General features: G+C 48.0%; 2 protein-coding genes across 2 annotated transcripts in view; one reads left to right on the forward strand and one right to left on the reverse strand.

Moving 5' to 3' along the window:
* Nucleotides 1-21,080, reverse strand: part of cacna2d3a (calcium channel, voltage-dependent, alpha 2/delta subunit 3a) — a 131,071-nt gene that overhangs the window by 14,551 nt on the left and 95,440 nt on the right. The window contains 7 exon segments of the mRNA XM_030361268.1: nucleotides 146-198; nucleotides 597-672; nucleotides 3,496-3,566; nucleotides 4,839-4,901; nucleotides 5,327-5,371; nucleotides 6,188-6,249; nucleotides 19,903-19,980. Coding sequence (XP_030217128.1) covers nucleotides 146-198; nucleotides 597-672; nucleotides 3,496-3,566; nucleotides 4,839-4,901; nucleotides 5,327-5,371; nucleotides 6,188-6,249; nucleotides 19,903-19,980 — 448 coding nt within the window.
* On the forward strand, nucleotides 11,297-17,595 carry lrtm1 (leucine rich repeat transmembrane protein 1). Its single transcript, XM_030361279.1, has 4 exons — nucleotides 11,297-11,850; nucleotides 13,414-13,804; nucleotides 14,316-14,521; nucleotides 15,601-17,595. Exons 1-4 carry the CDS (start codon nucleotides 11,844-11,846, stop codon nucleotides 16,176-16,178), a joined length of 1,182 nt encoding a protein of 393 aa, XP_030217139.1. The 5' UTR covers nucleotides 11,297-11,843; the 3' UTR covers nucleotides 16,179-17,595.

The following is a 21,080-nucleotide window of genomic DNA, read 5'->3' on the forward strand; positions in this document are numbered from 1 at the left end:
ACTCAAACTACAATGCATTCATTTTTGCAATCCAACACACTCACACACAGAGCCACACACATACACATGAACACACCGAGACACACACACGTGAACACACAGGGGTGTAACTCATACAGAGAACCACAAAAACCACACGTCTTACACAATTAGCTCGGTCAGGATCCACTTGGCAACGGCCAGGAGGGCGAAGTACGGCTGGGGAGGAGGAAGAAAAACAAAAGACTTCATCAGACAATAATCATGTGCAACTTGTAAACCCCGATGCAAATGAAGCGTCCACTCCAGTGAGTCATTGTGGCTTTCCATCCGAGCGCTCGCCATCTACATAGATGAGTCACGCCAGAAAGTAGTCAAGACCTTGTGGGTTTTTATTAAGCGGTTGTACTAGTGTGTGTGTGTGTGTGTGTGTGTGTGCGTGCGTGCGTGCGTGCGTGCGTGCGTGCGTGCGTGCGTGCGTGCGTGCGTGCGTGCGTGCGTGCGTGTGTGCGTGCGTGCGTGCGTGCGTGTGTGTGTGTGTGGTGCGGGGCGGCGTGTGAACGTGGAGGTCGCGGTGTGGGAGAGAAGGAGCCGTGCGGCGGTGGTTGCCTACTCACGTCCAACAGAGTGTGAGCGCTGTCGCTCCTCTCCGAGTAGATCAGGCAGACGGCCTGGTAGTCGTACAGGGTCACCCTATAGAGGGGGAAGGGAGGGAGGGAGGGAGGGAGGGAGGGAGGGAGGGAGGGAGGGAGGATGAAGGGAAGGAAGGGAAGGGATGGAGGGAATGGAGGATGGAGGAAAGGGAGGGAGGGAGGACGGAGTTAAAGGAAGGGAGGATGGATGGAGAAAAAGGAAGAGGCGAAGGGGAGGAGGATAGAGGTGAGGAAATTAGGTAAGGAGAAAATAAGGAAGGACCGGAAGGAAGGAAGTGAGGATTGGAGGAGGGAGTACAGGGTTGGATGAATGGAGGAAGGAGGGAAGGAAGGAAGGAAGGTTTGATGGAAGGAAGGAAGTGAGGACGGGAGGAAGAAAATAAGGAGGAAAGAAGGTAGAATTGAGTGAACAAATAAAGAAGGAAGGTCATCGGACCTGCTGAAGGAAACCCATCCAGAATGTGGAGGGTGCCCGTGGGGTACGGTCTGGCATGCCGCTCGCTCTCTCCGCCTGCAGGGGCCGGTCCTATGTGAGTGCAGAGTGAGGGAGAAGGCAGAGGAGAGCCCACCTCAGCTGCAGCGGCTGCTCCACCTATAGCTCAGCGAGGGACCCCCTAGAGGTTGGATCCGGCATGGGAGAGGAAACGGAAAGTGAACCAGAGCCAAGATCGCCCTGTGTGCGGCTATGTTGGTGTGTGTGTGTGTTGGACAGCTCTTCAATGACCCCACCTGCCAAGAATCGGACCTCACACCCTAAGGCAGGAAGGCTAAGCCCCTAGTTTTCTATATCCCATCTAGTATCCCCAAATGTTCTGCACACACACACACACACGCCAACACACACCTCACGCACAGACACACCACACACACACAGGCACTCTCACGTGCAACCGCACTGACCCGTTCACACGTAGACACACACAGACCTACACACTAAGGCTAAACGTGTATGCATGCATGGGTGACGTCTGATCCGTCCCAGGCTGACCGTGACCGGGGTCATGGACATTCCGTTAATTAAGATGCGTCATACTGGATTATAATACTAAATACATTGCACAGAGCATGCGTTCGTATGCATGAATGTGTATGTGTGCGTTGTGCGTGCGTACACGTGTTCCATGGTCCAAAACCATGTCTGTCTCCATTGCATCTTATTTTAATGTTCCCTTTCACATTTTGTTTTCCGCCCATTATGTTTGAGGCCAGATCATTCCAATGTGTGAGGACCAACAAACGGTATCGTCCTTTTTTGGCCTAGCCTCTAACGTTGAACGATACACTCGGGCGTTTGTCTTGTGGAGGCAACAAGTTCCTCCAAGTTCCTCTGATGTTACTATCAGTCAGTGGGAGTGGAAAACACAAGCGGGCCCTGTTTAGCACATCTCTCGCCCTGAGTCGGCGATCACTCGAGACGCGTCATGCCGGATTCATTAATTATTTGTGATTTCGTAAGCCTCTCATTACTCATCGCATCAACACATCACTGACATCGTTTGTCACAGTTCGTCCTCTGCGTGGAAGATATCAACGGCGATATATCATTGGGTGAGCGCTGTGGTAGTCTCTCTCTCTCTCTCCCTCCCTCTCTCTCTGTGGGTTGGAGAACCACACGGTCTCTTGATGGTCATCCCTCTAACGAGAAGGTGGAGGCGGCTTGTCTCTGGGAGTCTGTCATCCACCGCTCCCTACCCAGGAGAAGACAGCCCGACGCCCGAGTGACACCCACGAGAGACGACAGCTAAACCTAAAAGAAAATCCTCAAATCTTTCCCCCCTGAACGCAGACAGCATTTCCTCAATATGAACAAGGGCATTCTGGGTAAAGGGCCAGCGCTTCTATTTCCCAGCCCACTCTGGGTTAATTTATACTGCTTGCAGAGGTAAAAAGATACCGTGGGCATATTCCATGAAGCGTTTTCGCTTAATATTCTGGGGGATAAAAAGTCTGTTCGAGTATGTGTCCATCTGTATTTATCTACAGTAACACTGAGACTGATGTCCGCCTGGCTTGAATTACCAAATTAATCACACAGCCCTCACCACCCGCGCCTCTGGCTCTTTCCACAACACCTAACACTGCAAGTCTGAGTGTGTGTGTGCGTCTCTGTGTTTATGTATCCAAGTGTTGTGTAATGTGCGCTAATGTGCAGATGTGTGTGTGCCAGTGTTAATATTGGTGTCCATATGTGTGTGTGGGGGTGTTTGTGTGTGTGCGTGTGGACACTTCCTGTTTCCCTTAATTCCTCCGTTTCAGGAACAGATTTGCAGTAATCCCCTAACGGAGAAGTCCACTGAGCCGGAGGGAGGTCAAGGGTCGCTGCTGAATAGCTTGATGTGATTGGCCAAGTTAAGAGTTGTCAGTGCATAGGGGAGACATGATGTCATGCACCAGCATGACTCTCTGTCAGACGCACAAAAAGATCATACACAGACACACAAAAAACCTTGTGCACACACTCACATACACGCACACAGACTCGCACACATGCCTTGATGTGGACTGTGTGATTGGTTGCATGATAATGTACCGTGGGTGTGTGTATGTGTCACACAGGGGTCGTTGGAGGATTTGTTTTTGATTGCACTTTTACAGTTTTTCGCTAATCCTTTTCATGGGCACAACAAAACGCAAATACAATGTTGTTTTAATAACATTCACACACACACACACACACACACACACACACACACACACACACACACACACACACACACACACACACACACACACATACGCACACACACACACACACACACACACACACACACACACAGACACACACACACACACACACACACACACACACACACACACACACACACACACACCTATACGTTCCTAAACAGTGTGACAGGCTCACCGCTTGAAGGAGCCCATCTGCAGCAGCTTATTCATTACGGCTCCCTCAGCTTCTCCAAAGAACTTCCCCGTCTGTAAGGGAACAGGAAACACAAACAGAGCACACAGAGATGAATACAGGACGACAACCTGCCCCTGGGCCAAAGGGGGGAGAGAGACACACGTAGAGCAGCATAGAGCGAGAGGGAGAGAGACAGGGAGAGAGGGAGAGAGAGAGAGGGGGGGGGGAGGAGAGAGAGGGGAGGGAGAGAGAGAGACAGAGAGAGAGAGAGGGGGAGAGATGGGAGAGAGAGAAAGAGAGAGAGAAAGAGACAGACGTACAGAGTGTGAGAATAAAGAGAGAGAGTGAGAGAGTGAGAGAGAGAGAGAGAGAGCAAGAGAGAGAGAGAGAGAGAGAGAGAGAGAGAGAGAGGGGGAGAGAGAGAGAGAGAGAGAGAGAGAGAGAGAGAGAGAGAGAGAGAGAGAGAGAGAGAGAGAGAGAGAGAGAGAGAGAGAGAGAGAGAGAGAGAGAGCAGGAGAGCGAGAGAGCAAGAGAGAGAAGGAAAATATCCATGGCCACAGGGCTGTGTTGTTTTAGCTGGGGGAGGGCGGTTCGACAATGTGTGGCTGAATGTGTGATAGAGAGCAATTAGGATGAGAGAGATGGGGGAGGGCGAGAAGAGAGAAAGCAAGATTATATGAGAATAGAGTGACCGAGAGAAAGAATAGAAAGAGAGAGAAAGAGAGAGAGAAGGGCAGAGAGGACAGCGCCAGGGCAGAGGGTTTTGGATGAGCTAAAGCCGTAGTGACAGCATGTCTGGAGTGGACAGACAGCTTAACAGAGTTGACTCAGGGACAGCAATGCGAGCATAACTCAAGTACAATCTGGACACACCACAGAGGGACATACGTTCGCCCTGAACATATGATGAACTGCGGGGGATAAACACTACGACCAAACAGGCCTTTCATGAGGGCTACAACATGTGTATGCAATGATGCCGATGAGTTACATGACACAACATTCCTATGGTCACTAACACAGTGATTAAGTTCAGGATGAAGTTTTCAGTGAAGCCATATCAGAACCATGCCTAAACGACACTTTTAGCCTTGCTTAACCAATTGTTTTCCATATGTGTGTGTGACGCACGTGACAACGCCACAGGCAGTCCCTTGTAGCCCAATGAGTGGAGCGTGACATTATAAGGGCTCTGATTTCCAGATGTTGTGGATCAAAACCCGTCCAGCACGTGGCATTCGTTACAGCATCATTATGATGAGTAGCAGCTAAGTGATTGTAGCCCGTGTGTCACTTGTGCTCAGCCAGACTCCCCTGGTGGGTAACATGCACGTGGAGCTCACCAGTGTGTAGTCCTCGGCCACCAGCACAAAGCCGTTGTTGTCGATCAGGTAGCAGTTGATGTTCTGTGTGACAGGATGCAGAGAGCAGGAAAGAGGGGCTCACATGTGCAACGCATTGATAACAACCGCAGCCAGGCCTTCAGAATCAGGAAATGTCAAAGGCCGAAGTAGGATGAGCGAGGAATTCATCATTATATGATGATTAAAGTAAAATGACATGGTCTAGAATAAAATTAATTAGCATAAATATGAATGAGGTATATGCCGTATTTGAAAATCTGCATGAGTTAAGCATACTGATAGACTGATAGAAAGAGAGGGTTACTAAGAGTGAATCCCTTTAGTTCTCTACTATCTTTCTTATAGTGCTTTGGTATTTTTCCTTTGTCTGATTTGTAAACTGCTTTCACAAAGTACATTTTTCCATGGCAATACATCTCTTTTGAAGTTAATGCGAATGGAGAGGAAGAGAGCGACAGGAAACCGACCTCATCATCGCAGTTGATGGAACACTTCCCGTCCAGAGCTGCACACTGGAACACAGGATTCATGTTGATGAGCATATAGGACCAGGTGGGGGCTGATCGATCGATACAGTGTCTATACGGTACAAGATGGTCTTCTCTTTTCATTTTCCCCAACGTTGAGAGCTCAATCCAAACCAAGCTGACGAACAGCCGTGGAGTTTTAAAGTGAAACTTAAACAGATTTCCTCAGGCCTACAGCCATGGAACACTGGCCAGATAACTTGGGACTATTAAGCTTTTAATTCCAGGAGGAAAAGATCATGTGTGTGTGTGTACATGTTTGTGTGTGTGCGTGTGTGTGTGTGTGTTTGTGTGTTTGCATGTGTTTGCATGTGTGTGTATGTGTGTGTGTGTGTGTGTGTGTGTGTGTGTGTGTGTGTGTGTGTGTGTGTGTGTGTGTGTGTGTGTGTGTGTGTGTGTGTGAAACACACCACACACCAACAGCACACACACGTGTGCATGTCTGTTTTACGTTTATGTCTTGGATCCAACTATATTGCAGCTTTAATCGTTTCGCAGTGTTGGAGATTGCCACTGCTGCTCTTTGTGTGGGTTAGCTCACACTCACTCGATTAAGAAGGTTGGTTCAATTTGTATCAGTCAGCAGTACGACATGTGCATGTATCTACATGTGTATCAGCGTATGAATGAATGATTTATGTTTTTTGTAATTTGTGTGATTGTATGTGTGTTTGTGTGTGTGTATGTGCATGTGTATGTGTGTGTGTATATGTATATGTGTATGTGTGTGTGTATTTGTGTGTGTTTGAGTGTGTGTGTGTGTGTGTGTGTATGTGTGTGCATGAGCCTGCACAAACCTACCTGTCTACTGGCCGTCCAGAACTTCTTCTTAAAGAAGTCCAGCTTCATCTGGATGCCCACAGCTGGAAGAGAGACATTAGAGACAGTGAAGGTTTTTCGTGCAGAGACGTATGAGGGCTGTCAACAAGCAACTTCAAGCCAATAGACCTCTCTGGGCTTGCTGCATTGAAGAGAGCGGGAGAGAGATGATCCTAAATGGAGGAGTTCAGGTGGCTCAGGATCTTAAAGGTGTCATATATTATGCCCCCAGGTGTGAGTGTGATTATCCATTGCAACCCGTTTGGAAATCTGCCTCTTCTGACATCACCAGTGGGTGTGTCCCCCTCGATGACGGTTAGATTTGCAACGTTTGGGACAATCCACTGGGTAGGCTGGTAGACTGATCTATGCAGCTTGCATCTAGATGGACACGCCCACTTTTGATGTCAGTCGAGGCCAATTTTCAAGAGGGCTTGTAACGGCTAATCACACTCACACCTGGTGGTATAGTATGTCCCCTTTAATTGATCACAAGTGGCAGTGAAGCGGTGTGCGGTGAGTTAGGTGCGTGGTCTGCAGTGATCCGGGTGATAAGACAGGGGCGGCCGTAGAGAGGCGGTGGCGTCATGAGGCAGAGCCCTCTGTTGCTCGGTGATCCGAGAGGGCCTAAAAGCTCAGCCGCTGCTGCTCCTCCCCTCAGAGGTGTCAGCTGACGGGGGTTTTGGAGCGTGTGCTAAAGATCTCCCCGGGGGCCCCTGCCTCTCCTCACTGGAGGGATGAGGTCCCCCAGGGCCGGACACTCTGAGATAGAGACGCCCCCCCAGGGGGAATTAGAGGAAGGTGCCAGGGGAAGACAGACCTTAACTGGCCTAGTTACTTTGTTGATGGTAGATAGAGGGACGGATCGTTCTTTTACCCTACCGTGTGTCAATACTACGTCATTCTGTTGGGCGGAAAGAATGGTGGGAGGCAGGATGTTCTGAGTGGGCTACTTTGTTTTGTTTCCTGCGTGCTGCAGGCCACATGAGCTACAGTATTCGCCAAAGCACGATCGACACCAACGTGGTTAACAGCTAAAAATAAATATTGGCAGCGAGACCCCATGGCGTCTGAGGATAAATGGAAGTCTGTTCCTATGTCCGTGTATTTATGGTTTCTGTATGTGTGTTTGTGTGTGTGTGTGTGTGGGGGGGGTGGGGGTGGGGGGGGGGGGGGGGGGGGGGGGGGGGGGGGGGGGGGGGGGGGGGGGGTGTGGGGGCAAGCATGTATTCTTCCATGTATGTATGTATGCATGTATTTATGTATGTATTTATGTATGTAGGTATGTATTTATGGACAGGCATGAGCCTTTTACAATGTACAATGATCTTTTACGACTGCAGAGTCACAAATGCTCTCGTCCACAGGGTTAAGGGGGAGCATATTTAAACTAAACCAGTGCAAGGTCCTCTCCGTGTAGCCACAAGCAAACAAACATGTAATAACGTTGTGCCCCGGCCTCTGAGTCCCGCGCAGTAAACATGAACCTATAAGCGGAACAGGTACGGGCGCATTGCTTAGTGTGCCGGTAACATATCTGTCTGGAGACATCTGAACCACACTCGTGTGGTTTCACCCCTGGTTTCAGGATAAGCCTCCCCTCGCTGTGTGCCAAGATAAGATCCACCAGCACCATCAGCCTCCCCTCGCTGCTCTGGATTCCAATTCTGCCTCCCGGAGCCACTCCTCCCTGCTGCAATCTGCCTCCCCGCAGCAGGTAGCAAAACACAGGAATACGACCATCATTCCCCCCAGTGGAATATGAATCTATTGCAGAGAACGTCTGAGAGTCAACATACTAGTCGGCACAGAGGTTCGCTTTGATTCTGCCCACACCCCTGCTCCCCATCCTCCTCTCCCACTAACCCCCGACTACTTCTGGACCCCCCTAGTTGTCTCACGGCGGGGGTCCATCATGTTTCTGGGGCTCTGAGAGTAGGACCGTGCACCACAGGAGCTGAAATTCAGATGCACAGTGGCCTGCTGCACAGCAGCCACGGGTAGTTGAGTAAATGGAAAAGTGAGGAGTAACCCCCTCGCAAAAAAAAAAATCCACAAAGAACCTCATTCAAATGGGCTTCTGTCACCATTCAGTGACAGGCTAACTGTGTATATTTCAGCAGCTGGGGTTTAAAAGACCCTTTCAACAGAGGCCAGGAGTCCTTAAGATCCCAGGCTTACCCTCGCACTTCATTCTCATCTCAATTTCACACGCAAACGTTCCATAAAACCTAATAATGGCCCCCGTGATATGTGGCCCGAGAAAACGTCTCACAGTGAATCAAAATGAATCACCCACAGCTATGAATGAATCCTAAAATGTGTGAACATGGGGTTGCTTTGCTACTATGTGTATCACCTACACATGTCACGTATGCATAACCCGTGCACGCATCCATGCATTCACACATGTTCTGCGACCCGTCAAACACTTAGCTTTAGTTGCGCGTGTCCAGTGAGTGAGTATAGAATAACACTACAGCCACTGCCTGTTTTAGCTCCTGGAACAGGTGCAGATTACCACCCCCCCCCCCCCCCCCCCCCCCCAGTCACAGGCATGCATGTCCCCCTGCCCACCCACCCCTTCAAAAAACCCACCAGCTCCACTCCCACATGGAGAACACCACACAGGACCACTGGCTCACTTAAGATGTTGGCCAGGGACAATGGAAACCCACACACTATAGACGCGGGAAGAGCCAAGTTAGTGGAGTTAGCATTGAGGTTTCTAATCAACACTGCTCATCGAATGTAGTGCAATGTTGTGTGAGGACATGTTAAACATCAGTTACAATGACACAAAAAAAGGGAATGCAAGAATTTAATTCTAATTGAAAAAAGAATAAAAGAAAACGATACAAAATATATCTTATTTGAATCTCATTAAAATAACACATTTTTTTAAAGTTTGTCCTGTAATTAAATACAAAATTCATTTGGGCAATTACTAGAACAGTTGAGTATCTAAGGCCTTGAGAGATGTATAATTATCTAAAAATACATTTATTGTCAGTGACCAGACAAGAGAATAACAGGCAGCTCATTTCCTCTTCAAATGATTTCATTGCTCTGTTTTGGTTGTACTGCATTAGAGTGAATTAAATTTCCCTGATATGGCTTTCAGAGTAAAAAGACTAGCAGCCTTTTAAATCCCTCCACATTCTCCCCATCACAAGAGAGCTGCGAGGGGACAGAGTTAAATCCTAAATGTCGAGGTTCAACAACAGCACATGCCTTTTGCATTTCCATGTGTGCAAGCGTGTTTGTGTGCAGAAACAGATCTTACCCTCTACACAAGAGGGTGAGATTTGTGTGGGATTTTCTGTGTGCACTGCCGTGTGTTTATGCCGTGAGAAGTGAAGGGTCATCTTATGGTTGCTACCTGTGTCGATGACTACAGACACAAACAAACACACACGGACAGACAGACATACAAACACACACGCACACACGTCAAGTGATTTGCGAGTGCAGTGGTGCGTTGGCCCGGCAGCGTAGCTCCTCATTGGAGCAGAGCAAAGGGGCCGCATCATGTCAGCACACACGAGATGCCCGGCGACATGCAGAGGAGGAATATAGTACACACACGCACACACACACACACACACACACACACACACACACACACACACACACACACACACACACACACACACACACACACACACACACACACACACACACACACACACACACACACACACACACACAGGAGGCTGTTTCTCAAGATGCAAATATTGTGTGATAGACTTCAAGTGCAATGTCCTTGTTCTGGTCTTGAGCAGATAAGAGTGTCTTCAGAGTGTGGCAAATTGCAGGTTGGAAAGCTAGCGCTTGTAGCTATGAAGGCTGAACTAATTGACTTGTTTCTTATGTTTAACGATAGCAACATATGTGTATGGTGATGGTGTACACCTTAAACTTATTGCATTTCTTGCTTTGGTTCATGTTAAGATGGTGCGAAGATGGGTACACAGATTAATGTCTTTCTGTTAAATGTGTTGAATACAATTTGTTCTTCCGTCTCTCTGATGTTTACTGCTCATTGCTATCAGTTGACATTCCTCATATAAGTACATAATGATTAACATACCCAGCATTTACCCCTAAAAGGAGTAGTTTGGGTATGCCATGGCCACAAGTGATTGGGAAGGTCAAGGATTCAAGAGGACAGATTGTTAAGATAGATCCATATGTGAAGCCAGTAATGCGATACTTCCAGGATCTGAGTGTAGCGTTTCATTATCAGTACAGCACTCACTTAGTCTCGGAAGTTAAAGAGGAATCATTTTAGTTTCCAACAGGGGACATCCTAGATGCTGAAATTGTTTAATATAAAAAATGAATAACATAAAAATACAAAACAAAAACAGATAGGGCGTGACATTGAATCAGTCATTCATCTCTAACCCCCTGACCTTTTTCTTCTTGAGAGCAATTCCTGTACATTTCTACCCGTGAGGAAGCATGTATGCATGTACACATTTATGCATACTTGCATGTATGTTTGTATATATGCATACATGCATGTATGTTTGCATGTATTTCTATATGTGTATGTATATGTGTATGTGTGTGTGTATTTACGTACATATGTATGTATGTGGGTAGGTATGAAATAACACAACTGTCGGGTTACACTAGCCAAAAATAAAGGATGCCAAGAAAAAGAAAAAAAGGTGGAGGATTGAATAGAGCAGTGAGGAAACGGGTCAGGTTAGTGAAGGACCAAAACAATAAGAATAAAATAAATAAAGCTGAATAGGACAACGAGGAGAGATGGGCATAGTAGGGAAGGACTGTGAGATAAATAGAGAGCCTTGTGTGAGAGATAGAGGCAGAGCACAAGAAAGAGATAGCAAGAGAGAAAGAGTGAAAGAGGGTGTGCTAGAGAGACGGAGACAGTGAAAGCGTGAGAGAGTGATGGAGAGAGAGAGAGGGAAGGGAGCTTGAGGGAGCTTGAGGGAGAGGGAGAGAGAGAGAGCGAGAGTGCTTGATAGAGACAGAGTGTGTGAGAAAGAGAGAGAGAGAACAAGAGAGAGGGCGAGAGAGAGAGAGAGCAAGATAGAGAGAGCGTGTGCGAGAGAGAGACAGAGATAGCGAGTGGGAGAGAGATAGAGAGAGCGGGAGCTAGAGAGAGAGAGAGAGGAAGGGAGTGAGAGCGAGCCAGATCTCCAGTGTTGTTTATTTCCAGACTGGTTGGCGTGTTGGCTGGCAGTGGGCTGTGCTCTGGTCTCTCCGTACCGATGGGGTTTCCAGCTCACGCGGGCAGGGCTACAGGTCCTGAGGGCTTTACGGGGCTCGTCTGCTGATCTTTCTCCCTTCTCCTTCTCTTCTCCCCCCACCCCCTCCTCCTCCCAGAGCGCCACCCCTCCCCCCCCACCCCCCCTAATATCCACCTGACCCCTGACTGCTACTACAACTCGACCAGGAGAGGGCAACGCTTAGCGCCCTGGTCCTTTCCCCTTCATCGATTGCCAAATGGATCTCCCCACGGCGGCGACGCTCACGGGAACGCCACGCCACGGGGAGCCGAGGATCTGTGACCACTCGCTGCCGCCGCGCCGCTCTGGGACGCACCGAACGCAGCGGAGAGGCTGCCACTGCCGCTGCTGAAGAGAGGAGCTCCCCAGCAGACATGACAGGTAGGAGTCGCGTGGCTAGGGGATAGCGGCAGGATGCGTGCGTTATGCAACGACGAGGTACGGGCTGTTTATGAGAACCATGCCGATAATGTGGTGGGAAACAGATGAGCACTGATGAGTACAGGGGTGGTTCTGTGTTTACCGCTGCAACAGTTGAGTTGTTGTACTCTAGAAAGGGCAATGTGTGTGGCGGACTTATTTCAGGAAAAGTGCAATTTTACACTGATCTCCAGGCTCGGTTGTATGCGTGTTATGTAAGAATAATGCTTTTGTGATATGCGTATTGATGTGATGCTTGTTTGAATTGGTCATTCCGTGTATTCTCTAAGGATTTTTTATAATGCCAAAACACATCAGCCGTTCTCTTGCGTTGACCTCATTCTAGACCTGCTGTTCTAACACTTGACTGAGCTAATGCTGTTTGTGTGTGGTTGCGTGTGTTTATGTATGTGTGTGTATGCGTGTGCATGGATTCATTTGCGGGCATGTATGCTCACATTCAAGCATGCTCCTTTCGGTGCATGCTTCGTTGTGTCTCTGTTGGTGCAGCGGCATGCGTGCTCACAAATGCATGTTTCTTGCTTTGCAAAACAAGTATGTGATTCACACAAATCTCTGACCCACCGCATAGAGGTCGCAACACATCAGGATATTACAGCAGGCACTGAGGAAGCCACCGTACAAACAAACAGCTGGGATATTGATCATAAAGAACCAGATTGCTCTCTGGTTGCTCTTGTTTATAAACTATGAGCAAGCGGGATCCTATGCTGTTAAAAGACCATTGTTGCTCATTTGGTTGGCTCCATTTTAAGATGGCCGCTGCTCTACGTTGGTCAACATTGTTGTTCTAAACCAACAAGAGGTCTTTGTTCATTCGAGTAACTAATCATGTTATTGTGGTAGTATACATTCAACTATAGAGAAGACATTACAACACAATTCTACCAACGCCTTGCCTTTCCTTCAAACTAATCAAAGGCTTCTGACGCAGCGTAAGCACTGTGAGCTAGCCAACTGCCTTTTTCAAGCTTCTGCCGGAGCCTTATCTCCGAGAGCCTGGAGCTAGCACAGCCAATTCTATAAATACTGCTGTAATGTTCTAGAAGGAAGATACCACGTATGAAGTTATCTCAAAGGGATTCAGACACCCAATATCTGCTGCGAGTGAAGCCGTGTGTGGGTAGTGTGGGTGAGGGGTGATGGCTCCCTGTTGAAGTGCCCTAGAGCCTTATGAGGAGATGGAGGAAGGGGGGGCAGGAAATCATCGTCAAAACGCAACAAAGAAAAAAAACGTCTTTGCGGATTTAGCTGCATAGGGTAGCTACAGACCAAGGGAGATACATGGTCAAGCTAAAACCAGATCGTGGAACTGAAAAGTGGGTATGGCTTTTTAAGGTTTAGTTTAAAGTTTTCAGGTGATATAACATAAGTTCTACCTTGCGAACATTTTTTGGGAGGTTTATCAACATGAGGTGTGAGGGGCTAACTATCACCGTTGTATAAGACATTATCTCCTGGCCACATTCAGTCACACGTCTGTACGCTCCCCTCTCTCCCCAGCGGTCCTGCTGTGCGCCCTCCTCTCCCTGCTCCTCCCCCCCGCCACCCTGGCCTGCCCCAAGGAGTGCGCCTGCGACGCCGGCGCCAAAGTGGTGGACTGCCGGGGCCGCGGCCTCTACGACATCCCCCGGCGGCTGCACCCCGACACCCAGGAGCTCTACCTCCAGGACAACCGCATCCGGGGCCTGGGCTCCATGGCCTTCCGGGAGACGCCCTTCTTGCGGATCGTGGACCTGTCCAACAACTCCATCACCTCAGTGTCGCCGTCCACGCTACTGGGCCTGAGGAACCTTCAGCGCTTCAACCTGGCCCACAACGGGCTGCGGGAGCTGGACAAGCGGCTGCTGGCCCCAATACACTCGCTCACGCACCTCGACCTTTCGCACAACAGGTACGGCAAAAGAACGCGCCCCAGGCGGGGAAAAGGAAGTGTTTTCTGTGACCGAGTGCAGAGAGCGCAGATGCCCCACTCTGTGCGTTCGTGGTTATGTAACGGTTACATACTAATGTAAAACTTGAGCCAAGTTTGAGTGGTGGATACGCTGCGTGGGCAGGGGGCTTGTTTGCTGTGCGTTCTTTCCTGCCTCACTTTTGCTAACATGGAGAAAAATGCGATGACTGAATTCATCAATTCAGTCCATTAGCAGGGGATTCGACTGAGGAGATGGGCCATCCAAAGCTTCAGGACAAAACCATTGTACATTTTAGTAGTGGGTGGTGGGAGTGTCGGTATTAAGGAAAGCACGGAGGTATCTTGTCCTTTAAAGATGCTCCGGGCTTTCCATTGGTGAACTTTCACATTTGTAAATGTTATATTCTTTTCACTATCATGCAATAAGGAAAGTTCCCACACTCATTCATCATTTGTATCCTCTTCCCCCTGCGTGTGGCATGGTTTTTAGCCTGTGGGGCTTGCCAGGAGTGATGGGGGAAAGCCTTAGGAACCTGAGCCACCTGGGACTGGCTCACAACAAGCTGACGAGACTGGACCGCTCCCTGATGGAGGCCCTTGGTCGCCTTGACAGCCTGGCTCTAAGGGGGAACCCTTGGAGATGTGACTGCCAGCTGATAGTCCTCAAACTCTGGCTGGAGACCTACATTTTCAAAGGTTTGATTAATTACTATGGGAAACCTATGCGTTTATAAGTGGGAATGCCTGTTAGTAGAGCCGTCCGTACAAATTCACTGTCAAAGCCTTGGCTTTGATAATTAAGTTCAGAGTGTCAGTGTCTTAAATACCCCTAAAACTCACATTACCTAACATATTACAAGCTCAATTTACATTACACATATACAGTCCTTATAAACAGGACTTTCTGTCAAAGACAATTGCTGAAGCTCAGTCTAATACAATGACTGACGGTCACAGTTGAGGACTAAATATTGTAGCCATGTAGCAAAGGGGGCCACAAAGTCCCATAATTGAGACACAGTGTTTGGGTAATACTCTATCCCTAGGGGGCTTGACACACTGGGGATTAGACCAGCCTAAAAGGTCCGTCCAATTTGCCAAAGAGGATGTGTGTTTGTGTGTGCGTTTATTCATTTTGAAAATGAAGCCATTTTGTATGTATATCTGCTCAATAAATATTTTCTCCCCAATATATTGATTCTGAACCCAAAGATGGCTTTTAACTCAATACTAATGTAACCCTGACAGTGTATGAAGCCGGGGTGGGGTGGATATGCTGCTCAGTGGGTATACTGCTCTATGGCTGTTGGCTATTGCGGCGATAATGAATAGGATGTGAGCAGAGGCGCTAAGTCAAGTGTGGCGTAATCCACGGGCTGAGATGCTGCACTGATACAAATAGAACATAAAGCGAGCAAATACTAGAGGGAAAGAAGGAGTGTGGGGAAACGGAGAGGAGGAGCGGTCACAACGACCAGACCCAACAAGACCTTACTCCAAAGTTTGATTCGACACGCACTGTTGCACTCGACGCAATAATCGTCCAAAAACAGTCGTTTAGCTAAGTGCAAACCTTTTTTTCACCTCGGCTTTCTGTCAAAGCTGAACGTAATTATCACGACCTCATCACGATTCCATTCATCCAAGAGAAACACTCATGGTCTTATGTAACGGCCAGATAAATACATCAACTCTTGATGAGCCGTACTCTAAATGAACCCTTGTCCATCTCTCCATCCTCGTCCCCCTCTTGACTGTGGCCGTCTGTCCCCCAGGTGGCGTGGTGGACGAGGTGCGCTGCACCCAGCCTGAGGACATGCGGGACAAGGACCTCCAGAGGATCCCCTACCAGCTCTTCCACTCCTGCATGACCACCAGCTACAACTACCTGTTTGCCAACATCCACCACCTGGAGTCGGAGAGGCTGCTCCGAGGCCACACCCACGGCAACCACGCCCACCCAGCGCTCCACGCCCCCGTGGGGATGGCGGAAGGCTTCGGCGCCGCCGGTGGGGTCGGGGGTGGTGTGACTGGGGGAGGAGGAGGAGGCGGTGGAGTAGGAGGAGGAGGAGGAGGAGCAGGAGGAGGAGGAGGTCTGCCCGAGTGCGAGCCCAAGCAGCGGCCGCGGCCCGTCAACCTCCGGCACGCCATCGCCACGGTGATCATCACCGGCGTGGTGTGCGGCATCGTGTGTCTGATGATGCTGGCGGCCGCCGTGTACGGCTGCGCCTACGCCGCCATCATGGCCAAGTACCAGCGGGAGGTGAAGAAGAACGAGGAGCTGGCCGCTGCACAGGAGGCCCAGCGCGCCAAGGCTCGGGAAAAGGAGCCGCTGGAGAACGCCGTCGCCTAGGCGACCACACTATTCAGAGAGAGACTGCTGTGTGGTGCGTGTTGGGGGACGGGGGACTACATCCAGGGGTCTGGCTATGCAGTGGTTTGGAGCTGTAAACACAGCAGGGGACAGGGTTTCCCATTGGGGAAACAGCCAAAGAAATATGACATATCAATTCCATTACGTTGCAGAGACAATTTCAAGAGACAATTTCGCAGATGGATTTAAAATAGTTATATATTTATATTTGTGTGTGTTTGGAGTTGTTATATGTATGCTTATGAAAATGTAAACATATTGATTTCAGAGTTTGGTTTTGTATCGAGTTATTTCAGAAAAAAACGATAATTCATAGCGGGCAGCTGTTTTGGTGTTTGACATTCATTTTTTGTATTGGTGTTTGTTTGTGCGTGTGTGTGTGGTGTGTGTGTGTGTGTGTGTGTGTGTGTGTGTGTGTGTGTGTGTGTGTGTGTGTGTGTGTGTGTGTGTGTGTGTGTGTGTGTGTGTGTGTGTGTGTGTGTGTGTGTGTGTGTTTGAGTGTGTGTGCGAGCGGGCATTCTTGTGAATATGATATGATATGATATGAACTTTATTCGTCAGCAGTGCTGAAATTTGTCTGGATGTGTGGATATGGATGTGTGTTATTAACATTAGCGTTTGTGTACTGAATGAGTTTGCCCCCTTGTTAGTGAATATGAGTGAGTAGAATATGTGTTTGTTTCAGCCTAATTAAGTCTCTAGTTCTGCTTTCCTAGATCATATTTTTCTCACTCACGTAGTGACGCTGTAAGTTCTATAAAGCAATAATGTAAAGTAAAATGTAAACAGCAAATGTGTGACCTTTATCTCTTGTAGTTCTTATTTCAGTTTACAACAGATTATCAGATAATAGATGCCCCCCACACACACAAACACACTCTCACACACACAAACACGCACACACACTCACATACAAAGAGAAAGAGATGGAAGACAGCTAATTCGTCAAATTACTGTTTTCAAGAAGGAAATATGTGCCAGTCAATCCATAACATTTCAAAATATGACTAAAATGTCAAAACAATATTAAAGATCAATCCAGTAAGTCTATAAGTGATCTTATTATAACAGCAATTTGTTCCCTTCTATATCAGCTGTAAGATGTCCTCAGGTCAATGTGTGAGTCTGTCACCCTTGTTAAAGTTGTCCTTTGTCCGGGAGACAATCTGTCTCGTGACCCCATGACCCCATCAGATTTTTGAGACTTTTAAAATTGATGCTATCAAATATTATACAAGCACATAAGCAGGAAGAAAAACTTATATTTCGTAAGGTGTTAAAAAATGTTTGTATGTGATTGATAATCGGGATCAGTTGAACTACATGACGGTGCTCTGTGGAACAATATCAAGATGTTTTTCATTTTATAATAAAAATGAATTTGCTGCTTGGGTGATTCCCTCATGGAATGAATGACTTCAGGAAATGGGTCGCCACACATTGTTATCGTTATGTAAAGAATTAAGAGATTGAGTTAATGATGTACGATCACTAATGCCAGAAATGAGTTCTGTGAGATCCTAACGTTCATTCAAGAGTGGCGCTTATTTCAGGACACACCACACACATGCACACACACACACACACACACACACACACACACACACACACACACACACACATACACACACACACACACACGCACACGCACTCACACACACACACATGCGCATAAACACAACGGGAGGGACGTGCACATATACACAAGCCCACTCACACGTTCAGCATCTGTGTGGCTCGCTGACGTCTGCACTGCCCTGGGTGTGTGATGTCATCGCCTGCCATGTTAAGTTAGCGTGCTAACATGTTCACGAGACCGCGACTCTATCGAGCTAAGGCCGGAGCAAACTGGCCCAAACCAGCTGAGCGGCAAATTTGCATTCAAGATTGCGTTTACATCTTGGATGACTTATGTAAACATAATCCCATTTACTCGTGCCTATTCGGTAATGTTAATGCTATGTGTGTAATAGCAGGAGGTCTGGACCCCTATTGTGTTAAATACAGGTTTTGATCAAGCTATACAGCGGAGGTTCTGGTGGTCTGGGGAAGTGGGTTACAATTGTGTTAGGGATTTAAGTTCAGAAAGTAATGTCTTAATAGCAACTGGGTCAACATGGTGGAAGACACTCACTGCCTGTCTTCTGCATGTTTTTAAGTGTGTGTTTGTGTGTGTGTGCGCTTGTGTGCGTGTGTGTGTGTGTGTGTGTGTGTGTGTGTGTGTGTGTGTGTGTGTGTGTGTGTGTGTGTGTGTGTGTGTGTGTGTGTGTGTGTATGTGTGTGTGTGTGTGTGTGCGTGTGTGTGTGCATGCACAAATAAATGTGTGTATGTTCATGGCACTGCGCAGACTCTCAATTGCTGTCCTTCTGGTCCAGCACACTGTGGTATCCCTCAGGCCACACTAGTACCCACAATGCACTGCTCCCACGTCAACATATTCAGGCACCGTGAAATCACCGCCGCCTTGCCAAGCACCATTATTCCTCTCGTCTTTTTTTTCTCCATCAATTTCAATCCTTTGTCACTTTCTATGTTGTACATTTGCAACATAAGTATTTTATTCTCATTAAAGACATGCTTTGAACATACTTTTTATTATACCATTTTTATTCACTGTATTCATTTGTTTAGGATCTGACTGCTCTGTCTGACTGCATTTCTCACTCATTGTCAAAAATCGATACTCAGTCCTATCCCCAATATTATAACAACCAAGAAGAGCTGGATCAGCCCTACTGACAATATAATCATAATAGGCACGAGATTCTACAACCTATATCGGTGAACTCACGTCCCATCCTAATGTATTTGTGGGAGAAACACCGCAAAAACAATGATATGCCTTTAAGCATTGCCGGTGATGTCACACCAAGCCAAACATTATTTCATAAATCCTATAAAACTAAAGCCTCGATATTTTTATCCCCTCTCTCTCTCTCTCTCTCTCTCTCTCTCTCTCTCTCTCTCTCTATCTTTTTCTCGCTCTCTCTGTCTCAATCTGTGTCTTTCTCTCTCTCTCTCTCTCTCTCTCTCTCTCTCTCTCTCGCTCTCTCTCTCGCTCTCTCTCTCTCGCTCTCTGTCTCTCTCTCTGTCTCTCGCTCTCTGTCTCTCGCTCTCTGTCTCTCTCTCTGTCTCTCTCTGTCTCTCTCTCTGTCTCTCTGTCTCTCTGTCTCTCTGTCTCTCTCTCTGTTTCTCTCTCTCTCTCTCTCTCTCTCTCTCTCTCTCTCTCTCTCTCTCTCTCTCTCTCTCTCTCTCTCTCTCTCTCTCTCTCTCTCTCTCTCTCTCTACCTCTCTCTCTCTCTGTCTCTCTCTCTTTCACTGGCAGTATAAAACGAAGCACCGGTTCACGCTTCATAGGCGGGCATCACACGTAGGCCTTACATAGACGCCCAGGGGTGCATGTGTCCAGCCAGGCCACACCACAACAGAATCCTCCCAGGCCGCAGCCTGCCATAAATAAGCGTCGGAGGGCAGGGACAAACGCACGGTCGGCATTCGCCGAGCTCGTGGCTATTTATGTGACGCACGCAGGAAACCGTTAGCCTGAATCGCATGCCTCTGGTCGCCTTCCTCCAGAACACACACGTACACGTGCAAGAGCAAAAATAAACAGTAACATGAGTTATGATGGGTATACAGAAGTAGGTACTATTGGGTATAGGCCAGGGAGATGGTTCCCCCCCCTGCTTCGCTTTTACTTACCAGCTGCAATGGGTGACCTCCTCTCATCCAAGAGTTGAATGGCAGTGCTGGCCAACACCACACTCCTGTTCTCTGATCCTGTTGACACATCACGCATGCAGATACACACAGACACACACAGACACACACACACACACACACACAGACACACACACACACACACACACACACACACACACACACACACACACACACACACACACACACACACACACACACACGGACACAACCACACAGAAACAGACACAGACATCACACCGGGAAAACAGACGACTTTATGAGTTATACCACAATTCCCAGTATTAGCTCTGAGGTGACCACAGGGCGATTGGAGAAGAGGGGAAGAAAGATCATGAGAAGCCACAGAGGAGCGTTCCAAGGCCCAACGCTAGCTCGCTGCCACAGACCATCTGAGCCCAAAGAAGAGGGCCTCGGAGCACTTATATTAGCTGAAACCCACGGCGGCCCTCGATCAAACAACACGCTCAAACAACGAGAGGAGGACTGAGGCTGATTGCATTGGAAGTGAGTGAATGAGTACATGAGTTGATGAGTTGAATGTATGCAAATATATATTTGCATCGTTCCTTTTTTTTTGTACTTGTGGTGTGTATGTGTGCGTATTTGTGTGTGCGAGTGTGTGTGTGTGTGTGTGTGTGTGTGTGTGTGTGTGTGTGTGTGTGTGTGTGTGTGTGTGTGTGTGTGTGTGTGTGTGTGTGTGTGTGTGTGTCTGTGTGTCTGTGTCTGTGCCTGTGTCTGTGTCTGTGTGTGCATGCATGCATGCGTGTGTGTGTGTGTGTGTGTGTGCTTTGTCTGTGTGTGTGTTCTGGCCAAGTGACTCTGGAAAGGGCTGAGCCTTTTGCTAACATATCCTATTTCAACCCACAGCAATCAGCCCTGTCCACAAGAACACAGCCCAGAATTAATAAGGAAGAGAGGAGAGAGGTGGGGGCCCATGGCAGGGAAAACAGACCTTAAACAAGTAAGAAAGAAAGGAAGAAAGAAAGAAAATGAAAACACCAAAAAGAGACGGAAGGAAAGTCTTCCAGCTACATTTCAGCATGTTGGCCTTTTCCAAAGCTGCAATTATAAGTTATATAGCTAAGTTAAATAAAAATACATTTGACAAACTCTAAGCTTCCTATTAGTCCCCCCCCCCCCCCCCCCCCCCCCCGTGT

The sequence above is a fragment of the Gadus morhua genome, chromosome 1, assembly GCF_902167405.1.
Source record: "Gadus morhua chromosome 1, gadMor3.0, whole genome shotgun sequence".
Lineage (NCBI taxonomy): Eukaryota > Metazoa > Chordata > Actinopteri > Gadiformes > Gadidae > Gadus > Gadus morhua.

Coding starts and splice junctions, on each gene's coding strand:
- lrtm1 (XM_030361279.1), top strand. Junction 13,805..14,315: donor CTCGACCTTTCGCACAACAG/GTACGGCAAAAG, acceptor CATGGTTTTTAG/CCTGTGGGGCTTGCCAGGAG. Junction 14,522..15,600: donor GGAGACCTACATTTTCAAAG/GTTTGATTAATT, acceptor TCTGTCCCCCAG/GTGGCGTGGTGGACGAGGTG.